This window comes from Schistocerca nitens, chromosome 6 (assembly GCF_023898315.1).
Source record: "Schistocerca nitens isolate TAMUIC-IGC-003100 chromosome 6, iqSchNite1.1, whole genome shotgun sequence".
Classification (NCBI taxonomy): domain Eukaryota; kingdom Metazoa; phylum Arthropoda; class Insecta; order Orthoptera; family Acrididae; genus Schistocerca; species Schistocerca nitens.
In genome coordinates this window covers 35,806,340-35,825,140 of record NC_064619.1, presented here as the reverse complement: position 1 = coordinate 35,825,140, position 18,801 = coordinate 35,806,340, and the positions used below count along the sequence as shown (strand labels likewise).

Below are 18,801 nucleotides of genomic sequence, written 5' to 3'. Positions count from 1 at the left end.
TAGTAGAGGATTACCCATCATGAGTAGAGTGTGGACAATGGTATTTACAGCACAGCATTCTCCAGCTATATCTCCTGACTTCCGTGTTCACTGATGAACACTGTTCACTCGAGACGGCATTGCGAAAGCGTTCAAACACTCATAATTGGGTAGACAACAACCTGCATATGCGACTCGTTAGGAGTAATGGACACAGATTCACTGACCGTATGGGACACGGCAATTTGTGGTCAGATAATTGGGCAGCATTTATTGCCAGTCTAACAGGACCGATCTACCTCATTTTTCTCCGAGCTAGAAGAAAGGCATAGGTGAGAGCTGTAAAGTGGAAGAACTGACTTTAACGCTGTGCTAAGGTGGAGAATAGGAAACTTGATGAAAAGCGTGACAGTCAGCTGGATGAGAAATTGACTAAATCGGACTTAAATAATAGCTTGGCGAGGTTACTCAGTAAATGCAAGAGTTAAAACGCGCACTGATGGAAACCGAACAAGCTCGCAGTACATTAGAAGAGGAGCTGACGTTAAAAATGGCTAGCTTCATAAATGATCATGATGGAAAGTCAAATGAAATCTTGCGGGACGGAAATAAACTGATTAGCGAATTGATGAAAATACAGACTGATGTGGGTAAGATGGTGCAAGTTCAAATAATCTAAGACACTAAGTTACAAAAGCAGATATATGTACTCAGTCAACATAACGGACGGCAGCCAGCAAAGGAAGATGCTGATAATCAAGAAAGTTTATGAAAGGAGATGTTAGGGAAAGCAAAGACGAGAGCAGACAGCTCAGACGAGGATGCACGGAGAGACAGACACAAAAACAAAAGCCGTATCCTACCGGAAGCATGAGAGATTGACATTCACACGGCAGAGGATATGACGAGCAGTGAATGGTTCTTGTCGAAGGGTGCTACATACCCATCTAAATCGAAAGGAAAGCTCCATCCGCTGGCTTTTGCGGGGCAGTTTTATAGCATGACACCCGTTAAGTGGTCACAAAGGCGAAAATTAGCTATGCTAAAAGTCGAATGGAGGAGTTAGTGTTAGCTTGGGGACTACTAGCGTTTGAGATCTGCTCATGCAGAGATGGAAACAAAATGTCTGTTGACCTGTTAGGCACCAAGAATGCAGAATGGGCTCAAAGTAGTGCTTCCGCGATGTCATCTATAAAAGAGTTAAAGCAGTCATTTTGAAAGAGTTCTCTGGAAGATTATGAAACAGGAACCGTACGTCAACGAACTATTTAAGCACGAAGACCCAGCTACAACTGTTACCACAAAACTACATGATGTGGTTAAACAGCAACTAATCGCTATCTCAAGAATAGACAAAGATGCCATTCTTGGGGCGCAGGAGCAGCTATACAGGTTTGCAGAGTTCTAACCTAACAGTAGCAGGAACCACCATAATTGAAGTAGGTAGAGATGACATGCTAGTAGATCTACGTAAAATCGATCTATCGAATTACTCGTCATAGAACCATCCGAAGTGACAAACGCGAATAGAAGGACGCACAAAGAGCAATGCTTTTTGTAACGAACGTAATGGTCATGCTTCGGTAGAAAGAAACGTTGATAGGCGGTGAGAGCACATATATGGACTAGGCGGTCACAGACATAACAGAGAGAACATATAAACGCATCAGAAAAACAGGCACTTGTTCCTGAGGAGGACACTGCGGAACCAGGAGACGGAAAATTAGTTTTGCAATGAGGATCGTGAAATATTGTGACGAATTATGGAAAACGTGATTAGAAAAACACGAAACCGCTTGCGTGCAAATAAGCTAGCCGGTAGTAGAAATCTTGGTTAAAGAACCAAAAATTTAGGGATTTATATCTGCGATTCTGGAATGAGCATGCGACTTATTAAGTAAAAGAGAGGCGTTACCGTTACTGTCACTGAAAGGAGTGAGGACAATAAATGCTGGGGAAGCGAAAATCCGGTCTATAAATTAGCAAGTGCTTGTGGAATTCATGCTGAATGACAATCTGTTTATGCACAGTCTAACGGTCACTCTTTATTTATGCGCGCCCTCCTCTTTGGACAAGTTTTGCTAAACCTACCGCAAGCTACAACAGATACGAATGAGGAATGGGTATTTAACACCAAAGCCCCAAAGGTATAACAAAGATTATTCGAGTTCAAGGTGTGGCCAACATATTTTCTCCTCTCCCGGACAGCCATGAATATATTTACGGTGACTCCTTTTGGTTACAGAAATTCTGAAATTCCTCGAGCTGTTTGAAATTAGAAGAGCTAAAAAAAAAAAGTGGCCAAATCTGTTTTTGGATAGATTCCGCCTTGAGTAAATATTGCTTTTTCTTGTTTTTTATTTACACTTGTTTTCTTAAAGTCACAGCATCATCAGTGGCTATTTTATATACTTTCTGTCAAATAATATGAAAAATGCTTTTTACTGTCTATATATTTAATTTTTTTTCACAAACCTGAAAACAACATTTTTTACACCTTGTTAAAGTGTGCTGTGGTTTCTGTAGCTTTCTGTACTTTGCGTTATAGTTGGTTTCTTTTTACGGTTTGTGATCTGCAACCATAGAGAACGTAATATAGAAAACTTATTTACATCGAAAATTACATTTGGGAAAGTTAAGACTGTCATGGTCTACGAGGTGCATTCAAGTTCTGAGGCCTCCGATTTTTTTTCTAATTAACTACTTACCCGAAATCGATGAAACTGGTGTTACTTCTCGACGTAATCGCCCTGCAGACGTACACATTTTTCACAACGCTGACGCCATGATACCATGGCAGCGGCGAAGGCTTCTTTAGGAGTCTGTTTTGACCACTGGAAAATCGCTGAGGCAATAGCAGCACGGCTGGTGAATGTGCGGCCACGGAGAGTGTCTTTCATTTTTGGAAAAAGCCAAAAGTCACTAGGAGGAAGGTCAGGTGAGTAGGGAGCATGAGGAATCACTTCAAAGTTGTTATCACGAAGAAACTGTTGCGTAACGTTAACTCGATGTGCGGGTGCGTTGTCTTGGTGAAACAGCACACGCGCAGCCCTTCCCGGACGTTTTTGTTGCAGTGCAGGAAGGAATTTGTTCTTCAAAACATTTTCGTAGCATGCACCTGTTACCGTAGTGTCCTTTGGAACGCAATGGGTAAGGATTACGCCCTCGCTGTCCCAGAACATGGACACCATCATTTTTTCAGCACTGGCGGTTACCCGAAATTTTTTTGGTGGCGGTGAATCTGTGTGCTTTCATTGAGCTGACTGGCACTTTGTTTCTGGATTGAAAAATGGCATCCACGTCTCATCCATTGTCACAACCGACGAAAAGAAAGTCCCATTCGTGCTGTCGTTGCGCGTCAACATTGCTTGGCAATATGCCACACGGGCAGCCATGTGGTCGTCCGTCAGCATTCGTGGCACCCACCTGGATGACACTTTTCGCATTTTCAGGTCGTCATGCAGGATTGTGTGCACAGGACCCACAGAAATGCCAACTCTGGAGGCGATCTGTTCAACAGGCATTCGGCGATCCCCCAAAACAATTCTCTCCACTTTCTCGATCGTGTCGTCAGACCGGCTTGTGCGAGCCCGAGATTGTTTCGGTTTGTCGTCACACGATGTTCTGCCTTCATTAAACTGTTGCACCCACGATCGCACTTTCGACACATCCATAACTCCATCACCACATGTCTCCTTCAACTGTCGATGAATTTCAATTGGTTTCACACCACGCAAATTCAGAAAACGAATGATTGCACGCTGTTCAAGTAAGGAAAACGTCGCCATTTTAAGTATTTAAAACAGTTCTCATTCTCGCCGCTGGCGGTAAAATTCCATCTGCCATACGGTGCTGCCATTTCTGGGACGTATTGACAATGAACGCGGCCTTATTTTAAAACAATGCGCATGTTTCTATCTCTTTCCAGTCCAGAGAAAAAAAATCGGAGGCCTTAGAACGTGAATGCACCTCATACATCTTTTTACTCTTTGAGAAAGACTGCATGCATGTGTTCTTTGAGGACGGTGAACAGAATTACATTGCAGAGATCTGCATACTCGTTTATTATTTCTGTTACTTGTACTATCACCTTATTTGTTTGTGTCTGCAGCTTGTGGTCTTGTGGTTGCGTTCTCGCTTGCCAAGCAAGGGGTCCCGGGTTCGATTCCCGGCGGGGTCAGGGATTTTCTCCTTGCTCGAGATGAAGGGGTGTTTGTGTTGTCCTTATAATTTCATCATCATTCATGAAAGTAGCGAAATTGGGCTGCGCAAAGGTTGGGAATTTGTACAGGCGCTGATAACCGCGCAGTTGAGCGCCCCGCAATCCAAACATCATCATCTTTATTTGGTAGTTTTCTTCAGTCATTAGTTTCTGTGGGACGCTGTTACTGCATTTAGGAATTATCAGGACAGTGTTTACACGGAGGTGACAAAAATCATCGAATAGCGATATGCACATGGACAGATTGTGGCAGTATCGCGTACGAATTCAATATTCGGAGAGCCACAGTGTTAAGAGTGTGTCGAAAATATCAAATTTCAGGTATTAGCTCTTACCATGGACAAAACAGTGGCGACGGCCTTCGCTTAACGACCGAGAGCAGCGGCGTTTCCGTAGATTTGTTAGTGCTAACGAACCAGCAACACTACGTGAAATAACCGCAGAAATTAATATGGGATGCACAGCGATCGTATCCGTTAGGGCAGTGTGGCGAAATCTGGCGTTAATGGGCTATGGCAGCAGACAACCCGTGCGAGTGCCTTTACTAGAAGCGCGGCATCGCCCGCAGCGCATCTCCTGGGCTGGTGACCATATCGTTTGGACCCTAGGCGACTGGAAAACTGTGGTCTGGTCAGATGAGTCCCGATTTCAGTTAGTAACAGCCGGTGGCCGGGTTCGAATATGGTGCAGACCCGACGAATCCATGCACCCAAGTTGTCAACAAGGTACTGGGCAAGCTGGTTGTGGCTCCGTAATGGTGTGGGTTGTGTTCTCTTGGAATGGACTGTATCCTATGGTCAAACTCAACCGACCATTGACTTAAAGTGGTTATGTTAGACTGCCTGGAGACCATTTGCGGCCATTCAGGGACGTCATGTTTCCAAATGAAGATGTCATGACACCAGGCCACAATTGTTCACGATTGGTTTGAAGCCGGCCGCTGGTGGCCGAGCGGTTCTGGCGCTACAGTGTGGAACCGCGCGACCGCTACGGTCGCAGGTTCGAATCCTGCCTTGCGCATGGATGTGTGTGTTGTCCTTATGTTAGTTAGGTTTAAGTAGTTCTCAGTTCTAGGGGACTGATGACCTCTGCAGTTGAGTCCCATAGTGCTCAGAGCCATTTGATTGGTTTGAAGAACATTGTGGACAATTCGAGCGAATGATCTGGCCATCCAGATCACCCGACATGATCTCTTTGGACGTTTATTAGACATAATCGAGAAGCCAGTTTGTGCACAACATCCTGCACCAGCAACACTTCCACAATTACGGACGGCAGCCTGGCTCAGTACGTCCGCAGGGGACTTAACGACGACTTATTCAGTCCATGCCACGTCGAGTTCCTACACACACAACATGAGGAGGTATCCGATGACTTTTGTCATCTCAGGTGCATAGTGCCAGTATCACGAGCTAGTCATCACAGGAGATGAGAGCTTTGCAGAGGCACGGTGTGTGTATGTGTGTGCGTGCGTGTGTGTGTGTGTGTGTGTGTGTGTGTGTGTGCTGAATAGCATATCTTCTAATTTGATGCCATTTTTACGCAATTAACTGCCTCATTATAATGCTACTCTGAGATTGGCTGGAGAGAAATGGTAGGGGGAGCGGGGCTAGAGGGAATGGGGGAGGGACAAAAAAAAAGGTTCAAATGGCTCTGAGCACTATGGGACTCAATTGCTGTGGTCATCAGTCCCCTAGGACTTAGAACTACTTAAACCTAACTAACCTAAGGACATCACACACATCCATGCCCGAGGCAGGATTCGAACCTGCGACCGTAGCAATCGCACGGTTCCGGACTGCGCGCCTAGAACCGCGAGACCACCGCGGCCGGCTGGGAGAGGGACAGGGGATGACTTTTGTCACGTGATGTACGTAAAGTCAGTGGTATTGGAAGGTTCAGTGTCACTTTTAAATGCAAAGTGACCGTCATCTCGGATTGTGAAGTCATTGGCCCCACATCTAGGCAACCGGTAGGTTCTGAAACCAGGACGTCTAGATCTGAATCTGGAGCTCAGGGTTGGGCTGAAGTTGCTATAGCATTCCTGTTAGTATTTGTTAGACTTAAAGCAATTAGTTATGAATGACTAGAGTGTCAATGGAGTTCTTGTGCGCTGCTGTGCTAGTATTAGTCTTAGTCGTAGGAAAGGGGAATTTTGTTAAAAATTCAGCAAAGGAGTGTTTGGGCGATGATGTCTGGGGCCGTTGGCAGTGTGTGGTAATAGTCGGCAGCTAGCAGGCCAGACAGGGTAGACATGGTGTGGAGCTGTAGCAGCGTATTGCACGTACGATTTGTTGGGGTGAAGCAACAGCGAGGCAGGGAAGTGCAGCGTTGCTTGAAGTTATTGCGATGTCTGAGGTGGGGCACTAGGCCAGAGCCAGGAGAGCAATGTGTTAGTGGCTGATGTATGGGAATTTACCCCTGCCATAGTTTCTGTCTCTCTCTGACACTACATCAGAAGCAAGGGGAAAAGCAGTATAAATAATCAGGCATTTTTAGCTTGAGAGGGTGTGCCACGTCAGAAGAGAGTCGGGTCGGACTTGTGCTGGTCTACGCTTATAGGGACCAGTCTGGCAGCGATGTTGTAAATATTCTGTGTAAACCTGCACTTTATTTCTGTGTACTTGCTCAGGGTGTATTCTGCCTCTGAGGACACAACAATGGGGCGGGACAGAGCGGATGTGTTGCCATGTAGCAAGCACCACTAGCGGCAAGCTGTGGCATCGCATCCAGGAGGGTGCGGGTTCGAGTCCAGTCCTGTCCTGGGAGCAGCAGCGGCCGAGGACCACGGGTGACCAGTACAACCACCTTCGTGCCGTGGTCGGACAGAGCAGGCCAAACGGGGCAGAGGACAGCGACGACCAGGGACTGTAGCAGTCCCCGGAATCGTGGGCCCCATATTGGCGGTGGCGAATGGGCAGAGTGCGGCCGACTCCCAGCTGAGCGGCCTTGATGATGGAGCAGCGGCGCCAGCATACCAGGAGTTTCTGAGCCGGCTGGACTCACAGAACAGCGGTGCGGGCAGTACGCCAACACTATGCTGCACCCATTGTGGTACTGTAAACTATGTGAATAAAGGAATATTTCCGAATACCGCTGTATCACCCTGCACTGCCCCTGACGCTCTTGAACTTGCTTGGCCTGCTGACGAGAAATACGGCGCGGTAGGTTCCCGCTACAGCTCGGCCATCTGGAGTCCCGGGTTCGACTAACGACACCCCGCAACAGTGTGAACAGAATTAGTTTTGTTTTGTAACTAATTTGTGTTAACTTTCCAATCTAATTTTAACGATATACTGTTCTTTACACTTACAGTACGAAATATTTTGAAAACAAAATATGAGCTGCTAAAAATGAACTAATTAAATATGCCAATGAACCATACATTTTGGTTATAGAATAAAAGACGTACTCAACTCCAAATTTTTATATTCACAAAAATTACAAATGTGAAAGAGAACATAGTGTTAGACTGGTAACTTTGTGCAAATGATTTAGCTATTAAGTTTATAGGACTACCACTTCATTTTCTCATTCCTCGAAAACAAATGTGATTACTGAAAAACTTTGGAGCTAATAAAACGGAAATGAAAAAAAGCTGAATGACAATTTGAGGCTTTCTGCTCTGAAAATGGTATCAGTGTCTTGTGATAATAGTTGCAGCGCTCTTTACAAATGTACAATGGGCTACAAAAAGAATCAGAAACATTTACATGTTGTGTCAGCAAGATGAAGAACCTATAGTGTCATATCTTGAAAGGCGTCTGCTTTGTCGAGAACGGCTTTCGAATGGTTCAAATGGTTCAAATGGCTCTGAGCACTATGCGACTTAACTTCTGAGGTCATCAGTCGCCTAGAACTTAGAACTAATTAAACCTAACTAACCTAAGGGCATCACACACATCCATGCCCGAGGCAGTATTCGAACCTGCGACCGTAGCGGTCGCTCGGCTCCAGACTGTAGCGCCTAGAACCGCACGGCCAACGGCTTTCGTTAGAGTATTTGTGCATACTACGGCAGTCACTTGTCAGCCTGGAAAATATACATTCATCTATCTTGTCTGCTACTGTGGTATGACTCTGTGTAGGAATTGCAAAGCATATCTTGAAGGGGGAAGCGAGGTTTGTCAATCTTTGGCCAGTCGGAATGCTGGGTGGTATACTGTACATATTTCTGTCTAGGAGTCTCTCGACCACGGCGCAAAGCGACAGACTGCTGCTGATCCTGCCGCTCTGACAACTGGACAAGCCGATTGGCCTCGTAATACACCGTGACAAAAGTCATGCGACTGTGATATGCACATATACAGATAGCGGTAGTATCGTCTACACCAGGTATAAAAGAGCAGTGCATTGGCAAAGGTGTCATTTGTACACAGGTGATTCACGTGAAACTGTTCTCGATGTCATTATGGCCGCACGGCGGGAATAGCAGTCTTTCAATGCAGAATTGTAGTTGGAGCTAGACGCACGGTGTATTCCGTTTGGGAAATCGTTAAGAAGTTCAGTATTCCGGGATCTACAGTGTTAAGAGTGTGTAAAAAATACCGAACTTCAGGCATTACCTCTGACCATGGACAACTCATTGGCTGACGGCCTTCACTTAACGATCGAGAGCAGCGGCATTTGCGTAGAGTTGTCAGTGCTGGCAGACAAGCAACACTGCGTGAAATAACCGCAGCAATCAATGTGGGACGCACGACGAACGTATCAGCTAGGACAGTGCGGCGAAATTTGGTGTTAATGGGCTATGAGAGCAGACAACGGACGCGAGTGCCTTTGCTAAAAGCACGACGTGACCTGCAGGGCCTCTCCTGGTCTCGTGACCATATCGGTTGGACCCTAGAGAACTGGAAAACCGTGACCTGGTCAGATGATGAGTCCCGAATTCAGTTGGTAAGAGCTGATGGTAGAGTTCGAGTGTGGCGCAGACCCCACGGAGCCATGGAGCTACGTTGTCAACAAGGCTCTGTGGAAGCTGGTGGTCGCTCCATAATAGTGTGGACTGTGTTCTCATGGAATGGATTGGGCCCTCTGGTCCAACTGAACCGATCATTGACTGGAAATGTTTACGTTTGGCTACTTGGAGACCACTTGCACCCATTCATAGACTTCATGTCCCCAGACAACGATGGAATTTTTATGGATATCAATGCGCCATGTCACTGGGCTGCGATTGGTTTGCAGAACAGTCTGGACAATTTGTGTGAATGATATGGCCACCCATATCTCTCGACATTTGTCCCATCGAACATTTGTGGGACATAATCGGGAGGTCATTTCGCGCACAAGATCGTACAGCGGCAACACTTGCACAATTATGGACAGCTATAGAGGCAGCGTGGCTCAGTATTTCTGTTGGGAACTTCCAACGAATTGTTGAGTCCATACCACGTCGAGTTCCTGCACTACGCCGAGCTAAAGAAGGTACGACACGATATTAGGAGGTATCACAGGACTTTTGTCACCTTGGTGTATATCTTGTGTTAGTGAAATGGGTACGTTGAACCGACTTCGTTCTGGACTATGGTGAGAATGTTGCTGGGTTTGCACATTTGCACTGCATTTACGTGATTTTAAATTACGTGGCCTTTGAGATCATGAAGAATTAGACATCTTTTTGCGATACATTTTGCAGTCGTACTTGGCATTTGGAATGTTAGGTCTTCGCGTTTTCTGCTTTTTTAGAACCCGTGGTTACACCCACTTATAATTTAACTATCTAGTGGTTCAAGTGGCTGATCTCAATGCTCTTCCACTCGTATGATGATGTCTCAGGGACTAATGATAATATTTCGTAATTTTCTTTTGCCTATCGGGTCCGATAGGGCTGTAAAAACACATGGACTGCTGAACTGTGACTACCCATGAGGATTGCAATTCTCTATATGAACACTGATCATTACATTACTTTCGAATACAGTCTGGACGGTACGAATTTATTATCCTCCTCCCTGGCTTTGTTTAATGAAGATTTCCACATGTTACATACCTCGACATGTGCTCGATCAAGAACTATGTTCTCGAAATGTACCCCATTCGTTTTTGATTGTTTTTAAACCTGGGAGGAAGCAGCCTATCTTGAGCAGTGATCACAGTTATATTATGTAACAAGTACCAGCTATGTGAGTCTTTTTTACTAGGGAACTTGGAGACACGTGCCAGCCGAGGCAGAGTGATCGGGCCAATTCTGTTACCCCGAGGGCTCAGAATTTCACAGATTATTAACTAGTGTAGGATACACTTGCCAAACACATTTGCATTGCACGTATTGTATCTGTCAGATACAATTTATTTGCATACACAGTCATTATATGTGTAAGGCTTATAATATGGATTCTAATTTCAGTTCCGTCTTGGTTATTTCTGGCTAGTTCCCCCCTTTCTTCCATTGGTCATTGTCAAAGTCCTTACCCTCTGACGCTTTAGTTATCACAGTGAGATTGCGGTTACTTATGTGTGACTCAGATTTAATATAAAGCGTAGCATTTCAGGGCATGAAACCAGATAATAACCTTATAAGAACTCTCACGTTAAAGTTAAACAAAGGACGTCAGGCTTTCAACCTGAAGGAGGAACTCGAAATTGCTCTTGGTCGCTACATGTAGAAGTACTGTTTCTCAGGTATAGAAGAATAGTTGACAATATAGTGTACTTATGAAAATGGTTCATGAATGGAGGGACCCTCCATGGTAAGTAAATTTCTACAGAATCAGCGCTTACTGCACAATAGGAGTAAAACAATTCAAAGGCGTATAGATAGAAAGACACAGAATGAAACGCATTAGACTGTCAAAAGGATAGTGAATGAAACCTTCAATGACTACTGCAAAGGAATCTTACTGAAAGGCATCTCACACAGCCCAAGAAACATTCTGGTCATATGCTAAGTTTATCAGTGCGAATAAAGTCAATGTTAGATACTCATGGATGACACAGGCACTGAAATTGATGATAGCAATGCTAAATCAGAACTGCTGAACTTCGTTTTCAAATGCTGATTTACAATTAAGATCAAGGTATACAGCACCAGTTTCATTCTCACGCTACTGCAGAGATGGGTGGATGGGTGGTATAGTCAGTGGCACAGAGCAACAGCTGAAATCGTCAAAATTGAACGACGAGCGAGAGCCAAATAAAAGCTCTGTCAGTTTCTGTAGATAATTTGCAGTGGAGTTAGCCTCTCAACCATAATGCACAGGTCAGGTCAAACCCTTCTACACACAAGGGAAACGCAACATTCTCACTATTGTCCTGATGTCAGTTGATGGTGTTTTTTTGTTATATTATAAAATAATGTTTGTATAGTGATCTTAGTGTGTACAGTGACTGGTGCTGACAGACTGAAAAGTGGCAAGCCATTCGGCTCGTCTCTTTTCATTTATTTATGATTAATAATGTGACTGGATGGGAGCTGAGTTAGTTGAGACGGAGTAATGAGATGAGAGCAAAATAACTGATGATGGTCGAAGTAGAGAGGTCTTAAAATGTAGACTGGCTATGGCATGGAAAGCATTTCTGAAGAAGAGAAATTTGTTAACATCGAGTATTGATTTAAGTGTCAGGAAGTCGTTTCTGAGAGTATTTGTATGGAGTGTAGCCATGTATGGAAGTGAAACATGGACGATAAATAGTTTAGACAAGAAGAGAATAGAAGCTTTCGAAATGTGGTGCTACGGAATAATGCTGAAGCTTAGATGGGTGGATCACGTAACTAATGAGGAGGTATTGAATAGAATTGGGGAGAAGAGGAGTTTGTGGCACAACTTGACTAGAAGAAGGAATCGGTTGGTAGGAATGTTCTGAGGCATCAAGGGATCACCCATTTAGTATTGGAGGGCAGCATGGAGGGTAAAAGTCGTAGAGGGAGACCTAGCGATCAATACACTAAGCAGATTCAGAAGGATGTATGTTGCAGTAGGTACTGGGAGATGAAGAAGCTTGCACAGGATGAACTGCATGAAACCAGTCTCAGGACTGAAGACCACAACAACAACATCAACAACAATGAGATGAGGAGCTGAGGGAAAGCAGCCCTTCACATAACTGTTGGGAGGAGACCAGCCTTGGCTATTGTCATGTTACGCCAGCCTATTGTGCAGTTTATTGCACATATCCACTTTTGATGGCCATGGTGAAAGCATTTATTCCAGACGACAGAACTCAGCCAGCAGGAGGTAGGTGCTTGGACCATGTTAAGAAAAATGTTTTTCAAAATGATGGCAAAACAGCTCCGTTGTACCACAGGTTCAGAAGATGCCACAGAGTTGGCGGCTAGCCTCGAGCACAGCTGTTTAGCTTTTCCCAGGATCTGAATTGCAAGACTAGCTGCTGGATGAGAGGGTACCAACTGGTGAAATAGAAGTGACATCAAGAGGACATAACACATAGCAGATGGTTTCTCAGAAAAGAGGGAAGGAAAATGAGATTATTGGTTGTCTGGCGTTTTGCCTCTTCTTGGTGAGACATTTTGTCAAAGAAACAATTACTCAATTGGCAGATTGATGTAACTTTAGAGGGGAATGGTGGTCGAATTTTTCTTGGCAAGAAGAAACGAGTTGTCAGCTCTTTATTGACTTAGAAAGAAAGGCTTCGTCTCCGTGCTCGGTGCTGGACACATTGGTGCTCTGTAGGCTGTGCACTCAATTGGAGGAGCCAGCAGAGGTCTAATGTTTGAGACCTCACCAGAGCGACCCCAGTATCAGACTTCATGGGAGCATGATAGGGTGTCACCATTCTGCTCATGTTACACCGAACATTATGGTGAGCACAGCTCCCATCTCTGGTGTGTTGGGACGATCGAGAGGCTGAAGTTCAGATTCATGACAGGTTTCATTGTCCAACTTTCATCAGTACATTCTCACGTCTACGGGTTTCTTCAGTTCTCTATTCAGTCAGTCACTGTAATCGTTATACTGTTAGGGTGAGATAAATTTCACAAAGTTAGACGTAAGATTATTAAGCAACTCCGATGGCATTGAGTAACTTTGGCAACCAACCAGGTTTGTAATTCTTGAGGTTAATTCTGTGATTGTAACTTTAGTAATTTCATGATTGTTTTGGATGATTTATGATTCAAATGCTTCTTATAATAAACTACAGAGTTTATTTAAATCTTGTGTTTATTATCACATTCACTACTTTTCACTGATAAAATGCAAAGTCCCCACCCTAAGATTCACTGTTGGGAACACAATATTTCAAAGCGTTTTGTGCATTAATTCCAGCACTGAGTCTCAAGCGCCGGGTTTTGCAATCTAAATGAACAGTGTATCTGATGCCATGACTAATAACGAGATATATTCTTTCCTTACTTTTACTACCTTGTACTTCATAGATATATTTCTGATGACGTAGAATAATTTTCATTTGGTTATGTAGTGTAGAACATGAAGTGTGACAATGTTTTCTATACGAGTTCCTTATGTAAGGATTTGGATTTTTTTCTGATGATCTTTCAAATAGTTTTATTAAATGTACTGTGTGAAACTGAATGCAGTAGACAGAAGTGTTGTTAGAACTGTGGAGTGAGAGAAGTATCGATAGTTGTCGGGTCGAACAGTATGTGGAGACGGTCGCGGGTGGCGCATGAGAGTGGTGGTACGGAGGCAAGTATTGTGTGTAGTAATGGTGCGCGATTAGCGCGATATTAACACCGGACTATCGTGTGTTAGACAGGGTTTGAAATTTGACGTTATGATGGACAGTCTAAGCGGATTTTGTGTGACGCGAACGTTGTGGGTTTTTGCAGAATGATGCTTGTGGCAGTGACAATGCACTAGTAAACAGACAATATTGTCGTCAGTTTAGAATAGGATTGAATTACATAAACTGTGAATTCAATATTGCTCATTTTCTTGACAACGAAATATGACGTATGCTGAAACACTAACCGCCAATGTGGAAACCGTGAACTGTGTTGCTCTGTAAGTAACTGTTTTCATGGGAACGGTATTATCGTGAATCATGAATATTAACAGTGGATGGACCGTCTGGTTTCGCAATTGGCAAATTATAGCAAATGGAACGTTAATTTAAACACGATGTAGGGACTGTGTCAAACTATCGTGTGTTAACGTTGCAGCTGAACTAATAAGACCTTCAACTGCTGCATAAACAGTTACTTTGTTCCGGCCTACAACAAATGGATGCCACGCAACTTAATACTATCACTAGCCGAAACAGGATGTAAGGAAAGAGGAAATAAATGAATGCCAAGGACACGACTGGATGAACTTATAGGATCCACATCAGCAACTTCAAACTGCTTCTACCGCCGTCGCCACATCACGTCGACCCTTAACAGATAAGACTCGAAACCATTCCTCTCTCCGAGAAACTAACAATCGTAAACAGTTTAATTTCTTTGTGCTTTGTAACAGACTATCTCTTAACGTTTCTCTCCGTAGATAAAAGTAGTGTATTGTAAAGACTGTTCACCTTCAGTGATTGTTAAAAAGTCGTTCCATGCGCTGTGTGTATCTTTTGGAGGGGTCTTCTTCGTCGTGTATATACAATCGCTTAGGCAGGAGAATTTGTGTGTTGTACTGTGAAATATGGCCAGACGTGTAAGTTGAGACATCCGCCATAGAAGTTATTTACACCGACCAATTACAAAGAAGCAGCTTATTTGCCATTGTTTCAAATTAGCGTATTACAGGGAGCTTTGAATCTGACAGCTGTCAAAGTACGCAACTTTGTTTACATGCCACTTAACGTCTTATTTGCATTCATTCATATTTAGGTGCAAGTTTATCTGAGTTCAACTGTAACTGGTAAGCAAAATTACAGTATACTGTGTCTTTATTTATCAAATTAGCTTTCGAGTGTTTTACTGTTTTCCGCTATGAAGGAATATTATTATCAGAATTTTAACAGTATTGGCAAACCTCTCATTGTGAGGTTTGCTTTCGAAGTTTCCGGAAGTTAAAAGGGTTCTTGGGGTTTATACAATATTAATTTACTTCATGCAGTTTTTCTTTACATATTTTCTGATTACAAATTCACGGTCATAGTAAATCTCCAGGAATCGTTTTCTTCACGTGTAGCATTAGCTTTTTACGTTATTAAATAAGTTGAACCTTCCTGACAGATTAACACTGTGTGCTGGACCGACACTCGAACTCGGTACCTTTGCCTTTTGTGGGCAAGTCCTGTACTGAATTAGGTACCCAAGCACGACTCAAGCCCGTCCTCACAGCTACAGTTCTGCAAGGTTCGCAGAAGAGCTTCTGTGAAGTCTGGAAGGTGAGAGGCGAGGTGCTGGCAGAATTGAAGCTGTGGGGACGGGCCGTGAGTCGTGCTTGGGTAGCTCAGCAGCCGGCACGGTAGCTCAGCGTGTTCGGTCAGAGGGCCCTCTGTAATAAAAAAACTGAGTAAACGAATCAACTTGAACGGATGTTTGTGACGTCCGCCTAGACCAAACACTACGAACAATACCGAACAAAATGAAAAAAAAGTCGGTAGAGCATTGCCCGCAAATTGCAAAGGTCCCGAGTTCGAGTCTCGGTCCAGCACACAGTTTTAATCTGCCAGGATGTTTCACATCAGCGCACACTCAGCTGCAGAGTGAAAATCTCATTCTGGATTAAATAACTTACTTGCATAACAATGTTTTCACACTAGGGATGAACCTAAAGTGGTAGCACTGTTTTAAACAGACAGGCTTTGTATTTGGATGTATTGAAGATCCAGTTTCCACCTGGCGATCCTAACTTAGGTCATCCGTAAATTATTTCATAAAAATGCACTGATGGTTCCTATTATAACGCCATGGCCGACTATGTGTTCAATTTTTGTCGACCTAGGCTTCATTATGTACCAGTGGCGAAACTGAATATGGCCAGGGAAGTGGTGTGCTGCTCATGTACCCCTCCATATCTTCATCCAGTGATGCCTACCGTCTGAGGATGATAAAGTGGTTGGTAAGTACCGTTATGCCTCCCGAGGCCTAATCATACGGAGTTGAGTTGTAGACGTGTAAGTATGTAAATGCCTGTATGCTATTAAGGAATAGCACCACAGCACGTAAAATATCCTTGTAAAAATTGCTGACGGTGCATAAAACTATTTTTGCTAATAGCAGTGGTATTACTGAGGAGACGAGCTCGACAGTAGAATGTCGCGGTCAGTTAGTGGAGCAGGCAGGTGGGTGCCGTTGGGAGCAGCGAGTACCTGTACGAGCCCCTGGATGACCCGGATGGCGATGAAGGCGTAGAGGCTGAGGCGCACCACCAGGGGCGTGGCGAGCGCCAGCACTGAGCTGACGGCGACGGCGGTCGTCATGAGGACAGCGCCGCCCACGCGCAGCGCCAGCCAGCCGCCCAGCAGCTGCGTGCAGATGTAGCCGTAGAAGAAGGAGCTCAGCACCAGGCCCTGCAGCTCCGTGTCCCAGTCGAACTCGCTCCCCTGCCGGCAAAAACCACACTACTGTCAAACAGTCGAAGCATGTACTCATTCATATTACACTACTGGCCATTAAAATTGCTACACCAAGAAGAAATGCAGATGATAAACGGGTATTCACTGGACAAAAATATTATACTAGAACTGACATGTGATTACATTTTCACGCAATTTGGGTGCACAGCTCCTGAGAAATCAGTACACAGAACCACCACCTCTGGCCGTAATAACGGTTTGATACGCCAGGGCATTGAGTCAAACAGAGCTTGGATGACGTGTACCGGTACAGCTGCCCATGCAGCTTCAACACGATACCACAGTTCATCGAGAGTAGTGACTGGCGTATTGTGACGAGTCAGTTGCTCGGCCATCATTGACCAGACGTTTTCAACTGGTGAGAGATCTGGAGAATGTGATGGCCAGGGCAGCAGTCGAACATTTTCTGTATCCAGAAAGGCCAGTACGGGACCTGAAACATGGGGTCGTGAATTATCCTGCTGAAATGTAGGGTTTCGCAGGGATCGAATGAAGGATAGAGCCACGGGTCGTAACACATCTGAAATGTAACGTTCACTGTTCAAAGTGCCGTCAGTGCGAACAAGATGTGACCCAGACGTGTAACCAGTGGCACCCCATACCATCACGCCGGGTGATACGCCAGTATGGCGATGACGAATACACGCTTCAAATTAGCGTTCACCGCGATGTCGCCCAGCACGGATGCGACCATCATGAAGCTGTAAACAGAACCTGGCTTCATCCGAAAAAATGACGTTTTGCCATTCGTGCACCCAGGTTCGTCGTTGAGTACACCATCGCAGGCGCTCCTGTCAGTGATGCAGCGTCAAGGGTAACCGCAGTCACGGTCTCCGAGCTGATTAGTCCATGCTGCTGAAAAAGTCGTCGAACTGTTCGTGCAGATGATTGTTGTGTTGCAAACGTCCCCTTCTGTTGACTAAGGGATCGAGACGTGGCTGCACGATCCGTTACAGCCGCCCGGATAAGATGCCTGTCATCTCGACTGCTAGTGATACGAGGCCGTTAGGATGTAGCACAGCGTTCTGTATTACTCTCCTGAACCCATCGATTCCATATTCTGCTAACATTCACTGGATCTCGACCAAAGCGAGCAGCAATGTCGCGATACACCAGGCAACGCCGGTCAACTTCTGTTTGTGTATGAGAAATCAGTTGGAAACTTTGCTCATGTCAGCACGTTGTAGGTGTCGCCATCGGCGCCAAACTTGAGTGAATGCTCTGAAAAGCTAATCATTTACATATCACAGCATCTTCTACCTGTCGGTTAAATTTGGCGTCTGTAGCACGTCATCTTCATGGTGTAGCAATTTTAATGGCCAGTAGTGTATTTTTCTTCTTCTTTTTTTCTTGTATATACGCTATATGTAAACTGAATGAGATATAAACCAAAGACACCACCAAAAGTAAATTAACGAGTTGTTTTGTGGCGAGGATAATGTGTTGATACAGCGTTAAATAACTGTATCAAACAAAGTAAGAAATACGCTCTTCCACTTATTAATTCATGTACCTTGACCTCTTTCGTTTCAGGATGGACGTAGAATACAGACATAGGCTTGGACCCGTCATGCGAACAGTGTTAAATAGGAGTATTTTAACCGTTCATTAAAAATGTTATGAAAACTTACTAGAAAAGGAATATTTATTCGCACGATTATAAGTTCAACTGCTATCTGTTCATCATTTCACTCGCCCATACAGACCTGTACCTGCACGCTACCATCCATCATCATCCAGCACAGAAGCGCACAGTGTTACAAACATTGGTGCATCGTGCGAGAGTAATATCAGACGACGACAACCTGCCCCACGAACTGAGCCACCTACGCAAGGTTTTCAGGTAGAACGGCTACAGCGCCCATCAAGTGAAAGAGGTGATTTCTAGGAAATATCAGAATAAGACCAGCGACGAAAAGCAGGAAAAGAAACTTGCTTTGCTGCCATTCTGTGGCTCTGTGTCGGGCAAGATAAGCCGCCTGTTGAAAAGACACAAGATCAAATCGATCTTCAGGCCTCCAACGAAAATCCGTCAATTACTGAGAGCAGTTAAAGACGCTGTAGGTCTCAGAACACTTGGAGTTTACGAAATACCTTGTGAGTGTGGCCAGAAGTACATCGGACAAACAGTGCGCACTGTGGAACAACGCAGGAAAGAA

At 44.5% G+C, this 18,801-nt stretch overlaps 1 protein-coding gene across 3 annotated transcripts in view; it reads right to left on the bottom strand.

Annotated features, from left to right (window-relative positions):
• Positions 1-18,801, bottom strand: part of LOC126263034 (sialin-like) — a 276,453-nt gene that overhangs the window by 184,569 nt on the left and 73,083 nt on the right. For all 3 annotated transcript variants that reach the window (XR_007546802.1, XM_049960003.1, XM_049960002.1), the window contains one exon: positions 16,376-16,609. Coding sequence is in view for 2 of the 3 variants with exons in the window: in XM_049960003.1 (XP_049815960.1) it covers positions 16,376-16,609 (234 nt within the window). In the remaining variant the exon portion in view is untranslated. The remainder of the gene's footprint in view (positions 1-16,375; positions 16,610-18,801) is intronic.